Source organism: Oryctolagus cuniculus, chromosome 2, assembly GCF_051225735.1.
Source record: "Oryctolagus cuniculus isolate XC-2025 breed Fujian yellow rabbit chromosome 2, ASM5122573v1, whole genome shotgun sequence".
Lineage (NCBI taxonomy): Eukaryota > Metazoa > Chordata > Mammalia > Lagomorpha > Leporidae > Oryctolagus > Oryctolagus cuniculus.
In genome coordinates, this window is record NC_142868.1 from 139,299,651 (window position 1) to 139,317,624 (window position 17,974).

At 39.4% G+C, this 17,974-nt stretch overlaps 1 protein-coding gene across 2 annotated transcripts in view; it reads right to left on the reverse strand.

Moving 5' to 3' along the window:
- Nucleotides 1–17,974, reverse strand: part of APLF (aprataxin and PNKP like factor) — a 133,938-nt gene that overhangs the window by 73,819 nt on the left and 42,145 nt on the right. For both annotated transcript variants that reach the window (XM_002709665.6, XM_089326348.1), the window contains 3 exons: nt 16,335–16,507; nt 11,276–11,423; nt 10,152–10,284 (listed from right to left, as the gene is read on the reverse strand). In XM_002709665.6, the coding sequence (XP_002709711.3) occupies nt 10,152–10,284; nt 11,276–11,423; nt 16,335–16,507 (454 nt within the window). The remainder of the gene's footprint in view (nt 1–10,151; nt 10,285–11,275; nt 11,424–16,334; nt 16,508–17,974) is intronic.

Consider the following 17,974-nt stretch of genomic DNA (forward strand, 5'->3'; position numbering starts at 1 on the left):
GGATACAGTAGATTTAAATGACACTATAGCCCAAATGGATCTAACAGATATATACAGAACTTTCAATCCTACAGCTAAAGATTTTACATTCTTCTCAGCAGTACATGGAACCTTCTCTAGGATTGACCACATACTAGGCCATAAAGCAAGTCTCAGCAAATTCAAAAGAATTAGAATCATACCATGCAGCTTCTCAGACCATAAAGGAATGAAGTTAGAAATTAGCAACTCAGGAATCCCTAGAGCATACGCAAACACATGGAGATTGAACAACATGCTCCTGAATGAACAATGGGTCATAGAAGAAATCAAAAGAGAAATCAAAAACTTTCTGGAAGTAAATGAGGATAACAGCACAACATACCAAAACTTATGGGACGCAGCAAAAGCAGTGTTAAGAGGAAAGTTTATATCAATAGGTGCCTACATCAAGAAATTGGAAAGGCACCAAATAGATGAGCTTTCAATTCACCTCAAGGATCTAGAAAACCTACAGCAAACCAGACCCAAATCTAGTAGGAGAAGAGAAATAATTAAAATCAGAGAAGAAATCAACAGGATTGAATCAAGAAAAACATTCCAAAAAATCAGCCAAACGAGGAGCTGGTTTTTTGAAAAAATAAACAAAATTGACACCCCATTGGCCCAACTAACTAAAAAAAGAAAAGACCCAAATCAATAAAATCAGAGATGAAAAAGGAAACGTAACAACAGACACCACAGAAATAAAAAGAATCATCAGAAATTACTACAAGGACTTGTATGCCAGCAAACAGGGAAACCTATCAGAAATGGATAGATTCCTGGACACATACAACCTACCTAAATTGAACCATGAAGACATAGAAAACCTAAACAGACCCATAACTGAGACAGAAATTGAAACAGTAATAAAGGCCCTCCCAACAAAGAAAAGCCCAGGACCAGATGGATTCACTGCTGAATTCTACCAGACATTTAAAGAAGAACTAACTCCAATTCTTCTCAAACTATTCAGAACAATCGAAGAAGAGGGAATCCTCCCAAATTCTTTCTATGAAGCCAGCATCACCTTAATTCCTAAGCGGAAAAAGATGCAGCACTGAAAGAGAATTACAGACCAATATCCCTGATGAACATAGATGCAAAAATCCTCAATAAAATTCTCGCCAATAGAATGCAACAACACATCAGAAAGATCATCCACCCAGACCAAGTGGGATTTATCCCTGGTATGCAGGGATGGTTTAATGTGCGCAAGACAATCAATGTGATACACCACATTAACAGACTGCAGAAGAAAAACCATATGATTATCTCAATAGATGCCGAGAAAGCATTTGATAAAATACAACACCCGTTCATGATGAAAACTCTAAGCAAACTGGGTTTGGAAGGAACATTCCTCAATGTAATCAAAGCAATCTATGAAAAACCCACAGCCAACATCCTATTGAATGGGGAAAAGTTGGAAGCATTTCCACTGAGATCTGGTACCAGACAGGGATGTCCACTCTCACCACTGCTATTCAATATAGTTATGGAGGTTCTAGCCAGAGCTATTAGGCAAGAAAAAGAAATTAAAGGGATACAAATTGGGAAGGAAGAACTAAACTATCCCTCTTTGCAGATGACATGATTCTTTATTTAGGGGACCCAAAGAACTCTACTAAGAGACTATTGGAACTCATAGAAGATTTTGGCAAAGTAGCAGGGTATAAAATCAATGCACAAAAATCAACAGCCTTTGTATACACAGACAATGCCATGTCCATTCTCCCAAAAGCAATTTATAAATTCAATGCAATACCAATCAAGATACCGAAGACCTTCTTCTCAGATCTGGAAAAATTGGTGCTGAAATTTATATGGAGGCACAAGAGACCTCGAATAGCTAAAGCAATCTTGTACAACAAAAACAAAGCCAGAGGCATCACAATACCAGATTTCAGGACATACTACAGGGCAGTTGTAATCAAAACAGCATGGTACTGGTACAGAAACAGATGGATAGACCAATGGAACAGAATTGAAACACCAGAAATCAACCCAAACATCTACAGCCAACTTATATTTGATCAAGGATCTAAAACCAATTCCTGGAGCAAGGACAGTCTATTCAATAAATGGTGCTGGGAAAACTGGATTTCCACGTGGAGAAGCATGAAGCAAGACCCCTACCTTACGCCTTACACAAAAATCCACTCAACATGGATTAAAGACCTAAATCTACGACCTGACACCATCAAGTTACTAGAGAACATTGGAGAAACCCTTCAAGATATTGGCACAGGCAAAGAGTTTCTGGAAAAGACCCGGGAGGCACAGGCAGTCAAAGCCAAAATTAACTATTGGGATTGCATCAAATTGAGAAGTTTCTGTACTGCAAAAGAAACAGTCAGGAGAGTGAAGAGACAACCGACAGAATGGGAAAAAATATTTGCAAACTATGCAACAGATAAAGGGTTAATAACCAGAATCTACAAAGAGATCAAGAAACTCCACAAAAACAAAACAAACAACCCACTTAAGAGATGGGCCAAGGACCTCAATAGACATTTTTCAAAAGAGGAAATCCAAATGGCCAACAGGCACATGAAAAAATGTTCAAGGTCATTAGCAATCAGGGAAATGCAAATCAAAACCACAATGAGGTTTCACCTCACCCCGGTTAGAATGGCTCACATACAGAAATCTACCAACAACAGATGCTGGCGAGGATGTGGGGAAAAAGGGACACTAACCCACTGTTGGTGGGAATGCAAACTGGTCAAGCCACTATGGAAGTCAGTCTGGAGATTCCTCAGAAACCTGAAGATAACCCTACCGTTCGACCCAGCCATCCCACTCCTTGGAATTTACCCAAAGGAATTTAAATTGGCAAACAAAAAAGCGGTCTGCAGCCTAATGTTTATCGCAGCTCAATTCACAATAGCCAAGACCTGGAACCAACCTACATGCCCATCAACGGTAGACTGGATAAAGAAATTATGGGATATGTACTCTTTAGAATACTATACCGCAGTAAGAAACAACGAAATCCAGTCATTTGCAACAAAATGGAGGAATCTGGAACACATCATGCTGAGTGAAATAAGCCAGTCCCAAAGGGACAAATACCATATGTTCTCCCTGATCGGTGACAACTGACTGAACACCAAAAAGGAAACCTGTTGAAGTGAAATGGACACTATGGGAAATGGTGACTTGATCAGCATAGCCCTGACTGTTAATGAACAACTTAATACATTATCCCTCTTAGTAGTTTTTTTGTCTGTTCTACTTAATATGACTGGTTTAATTCTGTAATTATCACACAGTTATTCTTAAGTGTTGAAAATTAACTGAAATGTGATCCCTGTTAAACATAAGAGTGGGAATAAGAGAGGGAAGAGATGTATAATTTGGGACATGCTCAAGCTGACTTGCCCCAAATGGTAGAGTTAGAAACATACCAGGGGATTCCAATTCAATCCCATCAAGGTGGCATGTACCAATGCCATCTCACTAGTCCAAGTGATCAATTTCAGTTCACAATTGATCATAATGAAAGGACTAAGAGTCAAAGGGAGCACATAAACAAGTCTAATACCTGCTAACACTAACCGATAGAATAAATAAAGGGGAGAGTGATCCAACATGGGAAGCGAGATACACAGCAGACTCATAGAATGGCAGATGTCCTAAACAGCACTCTGGCCTCAGAATCAGCCCTAAAGGCATTCCGATGCGGCTGAAAAGCCCATGAGAGTATTTCAGGCATGGAAAGCCAAGACACTCTGGCAAAAGATCTCTGTGAGTGAGATCCCAGTGGAAAGAACAGGTCTTCAAAGAAGGAGGTACCTTTCTCTGAAGGGAGGAGAGAACCTCCACTTTGACTATGACCTTGTCTAAACAAGATAAGAATCGGAGAACTCAGAGGGCTTCCATAGCCTTGGAAACTCATGACTGGAGCATAGGGAGACTTGATGCCATAGACAGGAGTGTCAATTGGTAAAGTCAACAACAGGAGTCACTGTGCACTTACTCCTCATGTAGAATCTCTGTCCTTAATGTGCTGTGTATTGAGATTTAATGCTATAACGAGTACTCAAACAATATATTTCACTTTGTGTTTCTATGGGGGTGCAAACTGTTGAAATCTTTACTTAATGTATACTAAACTGATCCTCTGTAAAAAAAAAAAAAAAAAGAAAAAAAAGAAATTATCAACTCCCAACTTGACTCTCACTGGGATTAAACATGACAATAGGTCTGATCTGACTTCATCATCATTTAAAAAAAAATCATCTATTATTTTTCACTTTATGTTTCTGTGTGAGAGCAAACTGTTGAAATCCTTACTTAATGTATACTAAGCTGATCTTCTGTATATTAAGATAATCGAAAATGAATCTTGATGTGAATGGAAGGGGAGAGGGAGTGGGAAAGGGGAGGGTAGTGGGTGGGAGGGACGGTATGTGGGGGAAGCCATTGTAATGCATAAATTGTACTTTGGAAATTTATATTCATTAAATAAAAGTTAAAAAAAAAGAAAATTTAAAAACAGTATTGGAGATTTATTGGATACTATAAAACAACCTAATATATGGTCTTAGGAGTTCCTGAATATATAGAAAGAGAGAACAGACTAGAAGGCCTATTTAGTGAAATAATTACAGAAAATTTCCCCACTTTGGAGAAAGGAATGTCCAAATTCAGGAAGCATATAGAACTCCTAACAGACATGACCAGAAAAGATCTTCACAACACACTGTAGTCAAGCTTTCCACAGTAAAACATAAAGAAAAGACTCTAAATGTGTATATGCATGAGAAAAACACCAGATTACTTTCTAAGTTCTCCAATTACACTCACTGCTGACTTCTCATCAGAAACCCTACAGGCTAGAAGACAATGGTGAGACATAGTTCAAGTCTTAAGAGAAAAAAATGTCAACCCAGAATACTGAAACCTGCAAAGCTCTCATTTCTGAATGAAGGTGAAGTAAAGACCTATATTACAAACAAAAATTCAAAGAATTTGACACCACTCATCCAGCCTTACAAAAGATGCTTAAGGACATGCTACACACAGAAACACATAGAGATAGCCATCACTATGAAAGAATGTGAAGGCATAAAATCCCCCAGTAAAAGTACAAAAGAAATCCAAAGTGAACAATAGGAATATTTATGGAAAAATGGCAGAACTAAGCTGTTACATATAAATAATCACCTTGAATTTAAATGGCCTCACCTCTACACTTAAAAAATACAGACTGGCTGAATAGATTTTTTTAAATAGATCCATCTATTTGCTGCCTACAAGAAACACATGCACCAACAAATATACACACAGACTTAAAGTGAAAAGATGAAAAAAAAACACATTCATGCTAACAGAAAGCAAAAAATGGCAGGTTTTGCCATCCTAATATCATACAAAATAGACTTAAGCACAAAACCTGTTAAAAGAGACAAAGAAGGGTACTATGCATTGGTTAAGTAATCAATTCAACAGGAAGATGTGACTATAATAAATGTATAGGCACCTAATTACAGAGTGCCTGGCTACTTAAAAGAAATTTTAATGGATCTAAAGGGAGACATAGACCCCAATACAATAGCAATGGGGGACTTCAACACCCTACTTTCAGCAATGGACTGATCAACCAGAAAGAAAATCAACAAAGAAACAACAGATCTAATCAAAACTACAAAACGTTACACCCCACAGTTGCAGAATACATATTGTTTTCATCAGTGCATGGAACCTTCTCTAGGATAGATCACATGTTAGGCCATAAAGAAAATCTCAGCAAATTCAAAAAAAGTCACAATCATATCATGCATCTTCTCTGATCACAATGGAATAAAGCTGGAAATCAACAACTCAAGAATCTCTAGATCATATGCAAACACATGAAGACTGAACAACATGCTCCTGAATGAACAGTGGAGAAATCAAAAGAGAAATCAAAAAATTTCTGGAAACAAATGGAGATGACAATACATCATATCAAAACTTATGGGATACAGCAAAAGCAGTATTAAGGAGGAAGTTTATAGCAATCAGAGCCTACATGAAGATATTGGAAAGGTACCAAATAAGTGAGCTCCCAGTGCATCTCAGGAACCTGAAAAAACAACAATAAACTAAACCCAAAGTTATTAGGAGGAAAGAAATAATCAAAATTAGAGAAGAAATAAACAATATTGAAACTAAAAAAAAAAGAAAAAGAAAAACACTACAAAAGATCAGTGAAATGAAGAGCTGGTTTATTGCAAAAATAAACAAAATTGATATACCTTTAGTTCAATTAACCAAAAAAGAGGGAGAAAAATCAATAAAATCAGAGATGAAAAAGGAAATGTAAAAACATACACCACAGAAATAAAAAAGAATCATCATGAACTACCACAAAGAGCTATATGCCAACAAATTTGGAAACCTAGAAGAAATGGATACATTCCTTAGACACATACATCTAGAACCAACTTATCTTTGATAAAAGAACTAAAACTAATTCCTGGAGCAAAGACTGTCTCTTTAACAAATACTGCTAGGAAAAATGGATCTTTTTATGGAGAAGTATGAAACTGGACCCATAACTTAAACCTTACACAAAAATCCACTCAAAATAGCCAATAGACACTTGAAAAACATGTTCAAAATCACTAGCCATCAGAGAAATGTAAATCAAAAATCACAATGAGGTTTCACCTCACTCCAGTTAGGATGGCTCTTACACAGAAATCAACAGACAACAAATGCTGGTGAGGATGTTGGGGAAATGGTACCCAATCCACTGTTGGTGGAAATGTAAACTGGTGCAGCCACTGTGGAATACAGTATGGCGATATCTCAGAAATCTGAATATAGACCTATCATATGATCCAGCCATCCCACTCCTGGGAATTTACCCAAACCAAAAGAAATAAGCATCTCAAAGATTTATCTGTACCCCATGTTCACTGTAGCATAATTTACAATAGCTATAATCACCTCAGATGTCCATAAGCTATTGACTAGACAAAGAAATTATGATATATATATACTATGGAGTACTGCTCATCTGTAAAAATATGAAATCCTGTCTTTGCAGCAAAATGGAAGCAACTAGAAATAATTATAGTTAGTCCAAAAAGACAGATATCATATGTTTTCCCTGAGCCGAGGTAACTAATAGAGCACCTGAAATGTAATGTATTGGAGTGAAAAGGACATTTTGAGATTCAATGATTGTTTACAGCCCTTGTCTCTTTCATTGGGGAACAGTGTTTTTGTTTTTGTTTTTTTCTTCATACTATCTGTTGAACTCTTTTACTTAGTGTAGGGTTGTCTTTATGATCATTAAGTAAACTGAAAATAGATCTTTGTAAAAATTAAGAGTGGAAATAGGAGAGGGAAGAGGAAGAAGGATTGGAGCATGAGCAGGAAGAAGGGTATGATAGGAAGTATAATTATGTTCCTAAATCTCTATATATAAAATACATGAAATTTGCATAACTTAAATAAAATTTAAAACAAGAAAAAAAAAGTGGATGACAGGGAACTGCCACTGTGGCTCAGGGGGTAAAGCCACTGCTTGTGACGCCAGTATCCAATATGGGTGCCAGTCTGTGTCCTGGCTGCTCCGCTTCCAATTCAGCGCTCCCTCTAATGACCTGGGAAAGAAGTAGAAGTTCCAAGTGCCTTTGCCCTTGCCATCCATGGTTGAGCTCCAGAAGAAGCTCCTGGCTCTTGACTTTGGCCTGGCACAGCCCTGGTCATTGCTGTCATCTAGGGAGTGAACCTGCAGATGGATGATCTGTCTTACCCTCTCTGTAATTCTGACTTTCAAATAAATACATCTAAAAAATCAAATCAAAAAGTGAATGACAGGACCAGAGCTCAATGTTTCTGCCACATGAGACTCAGAAGGCAGCCATCTACAAACCAAGAAAATGGTCCTCAAAAGAATATAACTATGCTGGCAACCTAAACCCAAACTTCCAGCCTCCAAAACAAGGAAAAAATAAATGCTGTTAGCCAACTACTAGATGGTGTACTCTAATAGCAGCCTGAACTAAGGCAAACTTTTAGAAACAGATGAAAGAGTAATACTTTCCAACTCAATTTATCAAACTGGCATAACCCTAATATCAAAATTGGACAAAAACATTTACAAGAAATGAATATTAAAAATCAACACCACCCAGGATATAGATGAAAAATCTTTAGCAAATCAATCTGAGGAATACATAACATCATAGTCAAACAAGTTTATCCAGGAATGTAAGGTTGATTTAATGCTCAAAGTCTACTGACATATCCACCAAATGAACAAAATAGAGAAGTAAAACCAGCTCTCTGCTATGGCCTGGGAAAGCAGTAGAATATGGGCTCAAGTCCTTGGGCCCCTTCACCCACGTGGGATACCCAGAAGAAGCACCTGGCTCCTGGCTTCAGATCAGCGCAGCTCTGGCCATTACAGCCTATTGGAGAGCAAACCAACAGATGGAATACCTCTCTTTCTCTGTCTCTCCTTCTTTCTCTGTGTAACTCTGACTTTCAAATAAATAAATAAATCTTTAAAAATGAGTAAAACACATTGGCAAGGAAGATATAAAACTGTCTATTCACAGAGAATATTGTCTACATAGAAAATCCCAAAGTATCCAAAAAAGAAGCTATCAGAACTTCTATATAAGTCTAACAAAGTGACAATATATAACATCAATTTTAAAAAACCAATGATATTTCTATATACTAGCAAACAATCAAATTGAAATTTTAAAAATATTCCATTTACAAAGAATACCATATAGCAGTGTTATCATTTGCCACAACATGTATGGAACTGGAGAACATGGTAAGTAAAATAACACAGGCACAGGGCAAACACCACATGATCTCACTTGTAAATGGGATCTAAAAAAGCCGGTCCCATAGGAAGAGAGACTACCAAAAATGGATGGAGAAAAGGAAGATACTGACCAAATTCCATTAGGCTACAGGAATAATTCAGTGATCTACTGTACTGCATGGTGATGATAGCTAATAACATATTGTATATTTCAAAATTGCTAATAGAATACATTTTTAATATTCACATGACAAAAAATAAGCTGGTAAGATAATAGATATGTCAATTACCTTGACTGAATATTCTTACAATTTATACATAGATCAAAACAAGATATTGTATGCCATAAATATGCATAATTTAATAAATTAAAAATGAATTAAATAAATGACATATCATATTGCAGAAATGACAAGATTTTAAACTATCTGCATGTACATTCGACTAACACTTGCATTTGTTTAAGTCTGTTAAAGATGCCTAACATTTTCTTCCTGATAACACTCCCTTAGGACACATGGGCCCATCTGAAATTTAAAACTGAGAGTGCTGAGCTGTGACTGCTTAAGGAGAGTTAGCCAATGAAGTTAGGCAAGGCAAAGCCATGTGCAAAGTCATCAGTAAACAGAAACTAAGAGCTTTTGCAGTGAAGAGGAAGAAGCAAAGAAATGAGGTCACATTCCCAGAGAAAGAAAGGGAGCAACTCTATGATCACCAGTCTCCCATCTGATCTGATTACATTTTCCTTACCTGGACTTGCAGAGCCACCCTGACATACCTAACAAATTCCATTAATTAAACTAGCCTCTAATACCTCTCAATAAACAAAATATTGTCTAAATAAGATAATTAGTAGACTTTTTAAAAATCTTGAGAAACAGTGGCAATATCCAGCAAGATGATATAAAACACTGTGATATCTACCAGACAGTGATCTGTGCCAAGACAAATATCACATGCTCTTTGAATCCCCCAGCACAAAATATTGTGTGTCCATTCTTTTTTTTATTTAATTAAATTGGTTTTAAACACTCTTATTGTGTGGCCTTTTATCTTAGACTTCACACCAACAGATTCATTTGAAAATCTGTATTAGTATCCTAAGTTTAGGGCACAAGATAACAGCACTTGTTAAATTCAGGAAAGAAATGAGCCAGATGGTATTTGACAGATGGCAGAAGATAACTTATGTTTTAAATTAGACTTCACTTACACATCAAAAAATGTTTTAGGCTAAGCTAGACACTTACACAACCACTACTCCATGAGGATTTGTTCTGAACAATTTTCAAATTCTGTGTAATGCTTTCTTGCAAGTAGCAATGACAGACACAAAACCTACCTCCACTGATTCCAGGTGATGAAAGGTTTTGATCACTTAAATCTTCTGCTAACATCCAAGCTGGAAGGATTCTTTTCCTCTGTGTAAGGTTTGGCTGTTGATTACTGACATCTCTACAGTCACCTACAAAAGACTAAAAAGGCACCTGTAGGTTACTTCCTAAAAATAATCGTGCATCCTTAGTGACTTGGTGGTATTCATTTTTACAGAAAATTACCATGAAAATATTCATCTGCATCTCAATGCATAGATGAGTTAGTCAAATTTCTTAAACAAGGAAATTAATGATCTCTATTAATTGCAGTGCTATGCCAGTGGGATATTCTCTACAGCTTAAAGAAAACAGCAGTGGCCACCACCTGGAGTGCCACATCCCATTTGGGCACCAGTTCAAGTCCCGGCTGCTCCACTTCCAATCCAGCTCTCTGCAATGGGCGGGGAAAGCAGTAAAAGCTGGCTAAAGTCCTTGGCCCCTGCACCCGCGTGGGAGACCCAGAAGAAGCTCCTGGCTCCTGGCTTCGGATCAGCACAGCTCCGGCTGTTGAGGCCATCTGGGGAGTGAACCAGCAGAGGGAAGACTCTGCCTCTCACTCTGTGTAACTCTGACTTTCAAATAAATAAATAAATCTTTAAAAAAAAAAAAAAAAGGCAGCAAAATGAGATCAATACTAGCACTACTGGCACTACTGTTAGGATATGCCTATTTGTAGTTCTTTTCTCTCCTGGAAATAACTTGAAGGCCATATTACAAATGCAGGAGACCGGCGCTGCAGCTCACTAGGCTAATCCTCTACCTGAGGCGCTGGTTCCCCGGTTCTAGTCCTGGTTGGGGTGCGGGTTCTGTTTCCGGTTGCTCCTCTTCCAGTCCAGCTCTCTGCTGTGGCCCGGGAAGGCAGTGGAGGATGGCCCAAGTGCTTGGGCCCTGCAACTGCATGGGAGACCAGGAGGAAGCTCCTGGCTCCTGGCTTCAGGCCGGCGCAGCACCAGCCATAGCGGCCATTTGGGGAGTGAACCAATGGAAGAAAGACCTTTCTCTCTGTCTCTCTCACTGTCTAACTCTGCCTGTCAAAAAACAAACAAACAAACAAAACAAAAACAAATGGAGGAGATCTTAGATTTCTCACCGCACTTGCTGTGGAAGTGGTCTGGCCCTTGATATTTTCTGCGCTTTTTTCCAGTTGTGAGGTACTAGGTGTCTTATCAGGCAAATTAATCATGGGAGATTTTGGTATTTCATTTGGTGTATTATCTTCTTCAAGCATTTGACTGTTTCTATAAAATAAAAGAGAAATTTATTTTTAATCACTTAAATTTAAACTTCATTATTGTATCATGGTTGGCCACCATTTCACTGCAAATAAAAGCAAAGCTCCCTCCATGCCCAGCTTTTTTTCTGTTCTCTCTTATTCTTTCTCTAAAGGTAAATACCAACTTGAATTAGATGATTTTTAGTCCCAGACACATTGTACGCTTTTATTACATGTATGTATGCATTTATTACCTGATAGAAAAGGTATATGCTTTATATATTTCTAACTTTTTGGTTTCTCAATACACCATGGAGATTTATCAACATTTTAACCTGGAGCTCTCTCTACTTCATTCTCTTGCACACTATTACAGAGCTACACCACATTTATTTAACCATTTTTCAACTGTTTTCACAACTAAAATGAGTGCTAAAGTGAGCACTCTTTTTTTTTTTTTTTTTTTTTTTTTTTGACAGGCAGAGTGGACAGTGAGAGAGAGAGACAGAGAGAAAGGTCTTCCTTTGCCGTTGGTTCACCCTCCAATGGCCGCTGCGGCCAGTGCGCTGCGGCCGGCGCACCGTGCTGATCTGAAGTCAGGAGCCAGGTGCTTCTTCCTGGTCTCCCATAGGGTGCAGGGCCTAAGCACTTGGGCCATCCTCCACTGCACTCCCGGGCCATAGCAGAGAGCTGGCCTGGAAGAGGGGCAACCGGGACAGAACCCGGCGCCCTGACTGGGACTAGAACCTGGTGTGCTGGCACCGCAGGTGGAGGATTAGCCTATTGAGCCGCGGCGTCAGCCAAAGTAAGCACTCTTATCCAGCCTGGGATAGTCAGAAAAAGTACCAGCTGTGGAAACAGCTGGCTTGGATTTGGAACCTACTGCCACCATATATTAGCTATATGACCTTGGCCAAATCTCAGACTTTCTGTGTCTTACATTTCTTCATCTTTAACACAGGGATAATAACTGTACTTATTCCATATAGAGATTGTCACGAAGATTAAGATTTCTAGGGGCTGATGTTGGAGTGTAGCAGGAAAAGCCACCACTTGCCAATGTAGTAACCCATATAGGTGCAAGTTGAGTCTCAGCTGCTCCAATTCAGATCCAGCAACCTACTAATGCGCCTGGGAAAGCAGCAGAGGTTGGCCCAGGTACTTGAGCCCCTGTCATCCATCATTCAGGGAGACCAAATGAAGCTCCTGGCTCCCAGCTTTGGCCTGGCCCATCCTGGGCTGTTGTGGCCATTGTGGAGTGAAACAGCAGCTAGAAGATTTCTCTCTCTCTCTCTCTGTAACTCTTTCAAAAATAGGTTTAAAAAAAAGTTTCTACTTTTCAGATGACTAGCCTAGTGGTTAAGATACTGGTTAGGGGGACCAGCGCTGTGGCGCAGTGGATTAAAGCCCCAGCCTGCAGTGCTGACATCTCAGTGGGCAACAATTCAAGTCCCAGTTGCTCCACTTCCAATCCAGCTCCCTGCTAATGTGCTTGGGAAGGCAGAGGAAGATGGCCTAAGTCCTTGGGCCTCTGCACCTACGTGAGAGGCCTGGAAGAAGCTCCTGGCTCCTGGCTTCTGGCTTCAGATAGGCTCAGCTCTAAATGTTGCAGCCAATTGGGAAGTGAACCAAAGGATGGAAGACCTCTCTCTGTCTGTACCTCTCTCTCTAATTCTTTCAAGTAAATAAAATAAATATTATTTTTTAAAAAAAGATGCTGGTTAGGATAGTTCTTTAGTTTTTATAGTGAATTTCTGTGATTGCTTTTTATGTAAAAAAACCAACCTTGGATTTCTTGAACAAGACCCACTTGATAATTGTATATGGTATTACACTTTTTATATAATGCTGGATTTGATTTGCAAGTATTTTGCTATGAAGAATATTTATCTGTAGTATTGGTTTTATGTAAAGTCTTGTCAGATTTTGGTATCATGATTGTGGAAACTTATAAAATAAGTTAGGAAGTGTATCATCTTCTATTTTGGAGGGAAAAAGTATAATATTGGTATTGTTTATTCCTTGAAAGTTTAATAGAGGGGCTGGTGCTGTGGTGTAGCGAGTAAAGCCGCTGCCTACAGTGCCAGCATCCCACATGGGCGCTGGTTCGAGTCCCTGCTGCTCCACTTCTGATCCAGCTCCCTGCTATGGCCTGGGAAAGCAGTAGAAGATGGCCCAAGTCCTTGATCCCCTGACCCATGTGGGAGACCCAGAAGAAGCTCCTGGCTCCTAGCTTTGGACTGGCACAGCTCCAGCCATTGCAGCCATGTGGGGAGTGAACCAGCAGATGGAAGATCTCCCTCCTCTCTCTCTCTCTGCCTCTTCTTCTCTTTCTGTGTAACTCTGACTTTCATGTAAATAAATAAATCTTTAAAAAAAGTTTAATAGAAAATATCTTCTGTATATTAAGATAATCGAAAATGAATCTTGATGTGAATGGAAGGGGAGAGGGAGTGGGAAAGGGGAGGGTTGTTGGTGGGAGGGACGGTATGGGGGGGGAAGCCATTGTAACCCATGAGTCGTACTTTGGAAATTTATATTCATTAAATAAAAGATAAAAAAAAAAAAAAAGTTTAATAGAATTCACTATTGAAATTCCTTGAAGGGAATTCATAAATTATGAATTCAAAATTTTTAAATATTTATTTATTTCATAGGCAGAGAGGAGAGTGCTCCCATCCATTAGTTTATTCCACAAATGCCCACAACGGCTCCTGCCTGGGGCTGGATCCAGGAACTAAGAACTCAATCCAGGGTTCCTATCTGAGTGCCAGGGAACCAATTACCTGAGCTATTACCCCTGTCTCCCAGAGTATGCATTAGCACGAAGCTGGAATCAGGAGCCCAAGGCAGGTATTGAATCTAGTCACTCCAACATGGGAATGCAGGTATCTCAACTGGTGTCTTAACTCTAGGATAAATGTTCACCCCTCAATTTTTTTAATGGAGATAAGATTCATTATATTTCTACTTCTTTTCTAAGTGTATTTATTTGGAAGGCAGAAAGAGACAGAGGCAGACATAAAGACTTTCTGCCTGCTGCTTCATTTGCCAAATGTCCACAACAGTCAAGACAGGGTCAGTCCAAAACTATAAGCTGGAAACTCAAACCAGGCCTCCAACATGAGTGTCAGGAACCCAGGTATTGATGTCATCAATTCATATAGGATGTTGGAATGAGAAGCACAGTTGGAACTTGAACCCAGGTCTCAAACCCAGACTCTTCAATAAAGAATGCAGGCATCCCAAGCACCATCTTAACTGCTACATAAAACACCCAACTCCAGATTTCTAGTTCTTCCTGCATTTGTTTCAGGAAGTTTGTTTTTAAAGAACTGTACCTATTCCAGAGGTGGGGAACGTCTAGCCTGTGGGCAGTACTAGGCCCACAAAATCATCTGGTCTGGCCCTGCAGGTGGGAACTGAAATTCAATAAATCTAAAGCAGACTAATTGTTAAGCTGATAACTGTGTATGGCCCATGAATAATTTTATAAATTGTCGCTCCCCCACTCGCGGAGGAACGACACCGGACCCTGCACTGTTCTCTTTCCCCAGCCCTTCCCAGGTTAGCTGCCGCCCCCCCACCCCACCTCCGCGGAGGGGCGGCACCCCCGCCACTTCCCCCGCTTCTGCGGAGGAGCAGCACACCACCAGCCGGCTCTCTCAGGGGTTCCTCAGATGTTCCCCCTACATATTGTCTCTCTCTTCCTTTATAATCCTTTTCAACCAATCCCAACTCTGCTGGCATTCTCTCCCCATGCGCTGAGCATGCTGCTCTCCTCCAATCAGGGGCAGGATCAGCTCCTGCAGCTTGTTAGTCGAATTGGTGAGGCAGCCGTGTGGAAGTTGTTTACTCTCTCTCAGCACCATATGATGGGAGATCAGATGCATAGAATTAGTCTTAGCAGTTCCAGTAATTTAGTGTAGTCTCGGTCGCTCCCCACAATAAATTTCCAAATGGCCCTTGGCAGACCAAAGGTTCCTCACCCCTGAAACTGTCAAATTCATTGACATAAAATCTTCAATAATATTTTTCCATTGTTCCTTTAAGGTCTATAGTATTAGCAATGGTATCCTTCCCTTCTATTCCTGACAGTGGCAAATTTTGTGTTTCCTCATAGTTTTTTTTCCCCCAATAAGCTTTACTAAGGTTTTTCCAGTTTTATTGATCTTTTCAAAGAACCCAAACTATGCTTTCTGATGTTCTTTTTTTTTTATTTTCTGTTTCATTGACTTCCAATCTTTTTGTTTGCTTTTCTTCCTTTCTATTTACTTTGGGAATAACTGACATATAGGGTTACTTATAAATATGTTGTTTAATTTCAAAATACTTGAAGATCTTCATAGATATTGTATTGGTACTTATTTCTGATTAATACCATTACCATCAGAGAATTTTGCCCAACTGCTTTTACAGGTCCAGTTTATACTTGCTATCTTTTTAAAGCTAGCACAATGCCAAGTAATCTTCTACTGACTGGCTCAAAAAAGTAATGTATGAATTTTAACTTTGTAATAAATGTTAAAATGCTTATTCTATTTCCTAATTTCCTCAGTTTCTCTATTCTGTATTTCCTGTTATTTCATATAAGAAAGAAAACTTAAAATATAGTCTAAGTCAGAGGTTAATACTTTAATGAAACTTATAAAGCTAAAATATGATGAAAATATAGTCATTTTCAAGTTAGGTACCTTGGTTTCTGTTAGATGGCAAACATATTCTGAATACAATGTAAAAGATATCACATGTGGATGGGCAATCACTACTGAGGCATAATGTTTCCAAAGTCAAATGTCCTCTAGAAACACAGATACACAAAAACACACAAATCACAGAACAACTACATGTCCAATACAATTTAATCTAGGAATGGTTTCTACTGAAGCATTTGTGATGACTGATTACTTACTCTCATTTCATCAGGCAATCTTACCTCAAGGTACATTCCATTTCTGTTTCAGAGCGTGTAGAAAAAACACGGAAAATATATTTGTCAACTAACAGAGAAAAAGTATCTCCAGGATTCAACCAGCGCCACAGATTTGTCTTCATTGGTAAGAGCTGGCTCCTCTTAGAAGACTGATAAAAACATGGATTTGTGTGTATCTAACAAAGAAAAAAGAATACAGTGATGGTATAAATCCATATTATGACAAAATTCAACTAAATATGAATTCATTCAGAACTTTTGTATCAAAATAATTTATGTATAAACTTAAAAGTTTAATAAACCTGGCACCCATAAGTACCATAATTATTATTTATACATAAAAAGTAAAGCCCTAATATACTTTCCATTTCTCCATAAGGCAAAAAAAAAGTTATCACTTAGCTGGTTAAAGATTTCCTGTTTTGGCTGGCGCTGCGGCTCAATAGGCTAATCCTCCGCCTGCGGCGCCGGCACACCAGGTTCTAGTCCCAGTCGGGGCGCCGGGTTCTGTCCCGGTTGCCCCTCTTCCAGGCCAGCTCTCTGCTGTGGCCCAGGAATGCAGTGGAGGATGGCCCAAGTGCTTGGACCCTGTACCCCATGGGAGACCAGGAGAAGCACCTGGCTCCTGGCTTCGGATCAGTGCGGTACGCTGGCGTGGTGTGCTGGTCTTGGCAGCCATTGGAGGGTGAACCAATGGCAAAGGAAGACCTTTCTCTCTGTCTCTCTCTCTCACTGTCCACTCTGCCTGTCAATAATAATAATAATAATAATAATAATCTATCTAGTTTAACTTCATGAAGACCTGGTCATAATTCTTTGCTATGTTTATCTGTTATTACAAACGTTTCTATCATTTAAATCTGTGTTGTAAGAAAGCAGTAAAGGGGCCAGCACTGTGGCATGGTGGGTAAAGCTGCTGCCTGTGGTGCCAGCATCCCAAATGGATGCCGATTCCAGTACTGGCTGCTCCACTTCCGATCCAGCTCCCTACTCATGTGCCTGTGGAAGATGGCACAAGTGCTTGGGCCCCTGCACCCACGCTGGAGACCCAGAAGAAGCTCCTGGCTCCTGGCTTCAGATAGGCCCAGCTCTGGCTGTTGCAGCCATTTGGGGAGTGAACCAGTAGATAGAAAACCTCTCCCTCTCTCTCCCTCCTCTCCTCTCCTCTCCTCTCCTCTCCTTTCTTCTCTCTCTTCTCTCTCTCCTCTCTCTCCTCTCTCTGCCTTTGCCTCTCTGAAACTCTACAAATAAATAAATAATTTTTTTAAAAAAAGGAAAGAAAGCAATAAAATAAAACTTGGAGATAAAGGTCAGAGATAATACAAATTTAATAGGCTTTTAAAAATTGGTTTGAGTCATTTAAAAAAATCATATATAAGACTGCATATGAATGGGGATGCAGTGTAATTTATGCAACAGCATATTCCTAAAGAGTCATGGGTGTTGGATTTTGTGGCAGAGGCCCCTCTCAGAATAGAGGGAAGAGAAAGTAAAAGCTCTAAGGGGGGACTGGCTAAAAGGAAACGTGGTGAGGGGCCTTCTGAGAACATTGTAATAAAAGGACTTTGTGGAGAGCAGGGGTGGATAGCATGGCCTGTAGCAATTCTGTAACCAATCCTGTAACTCTGGAGTATCCAATCAGA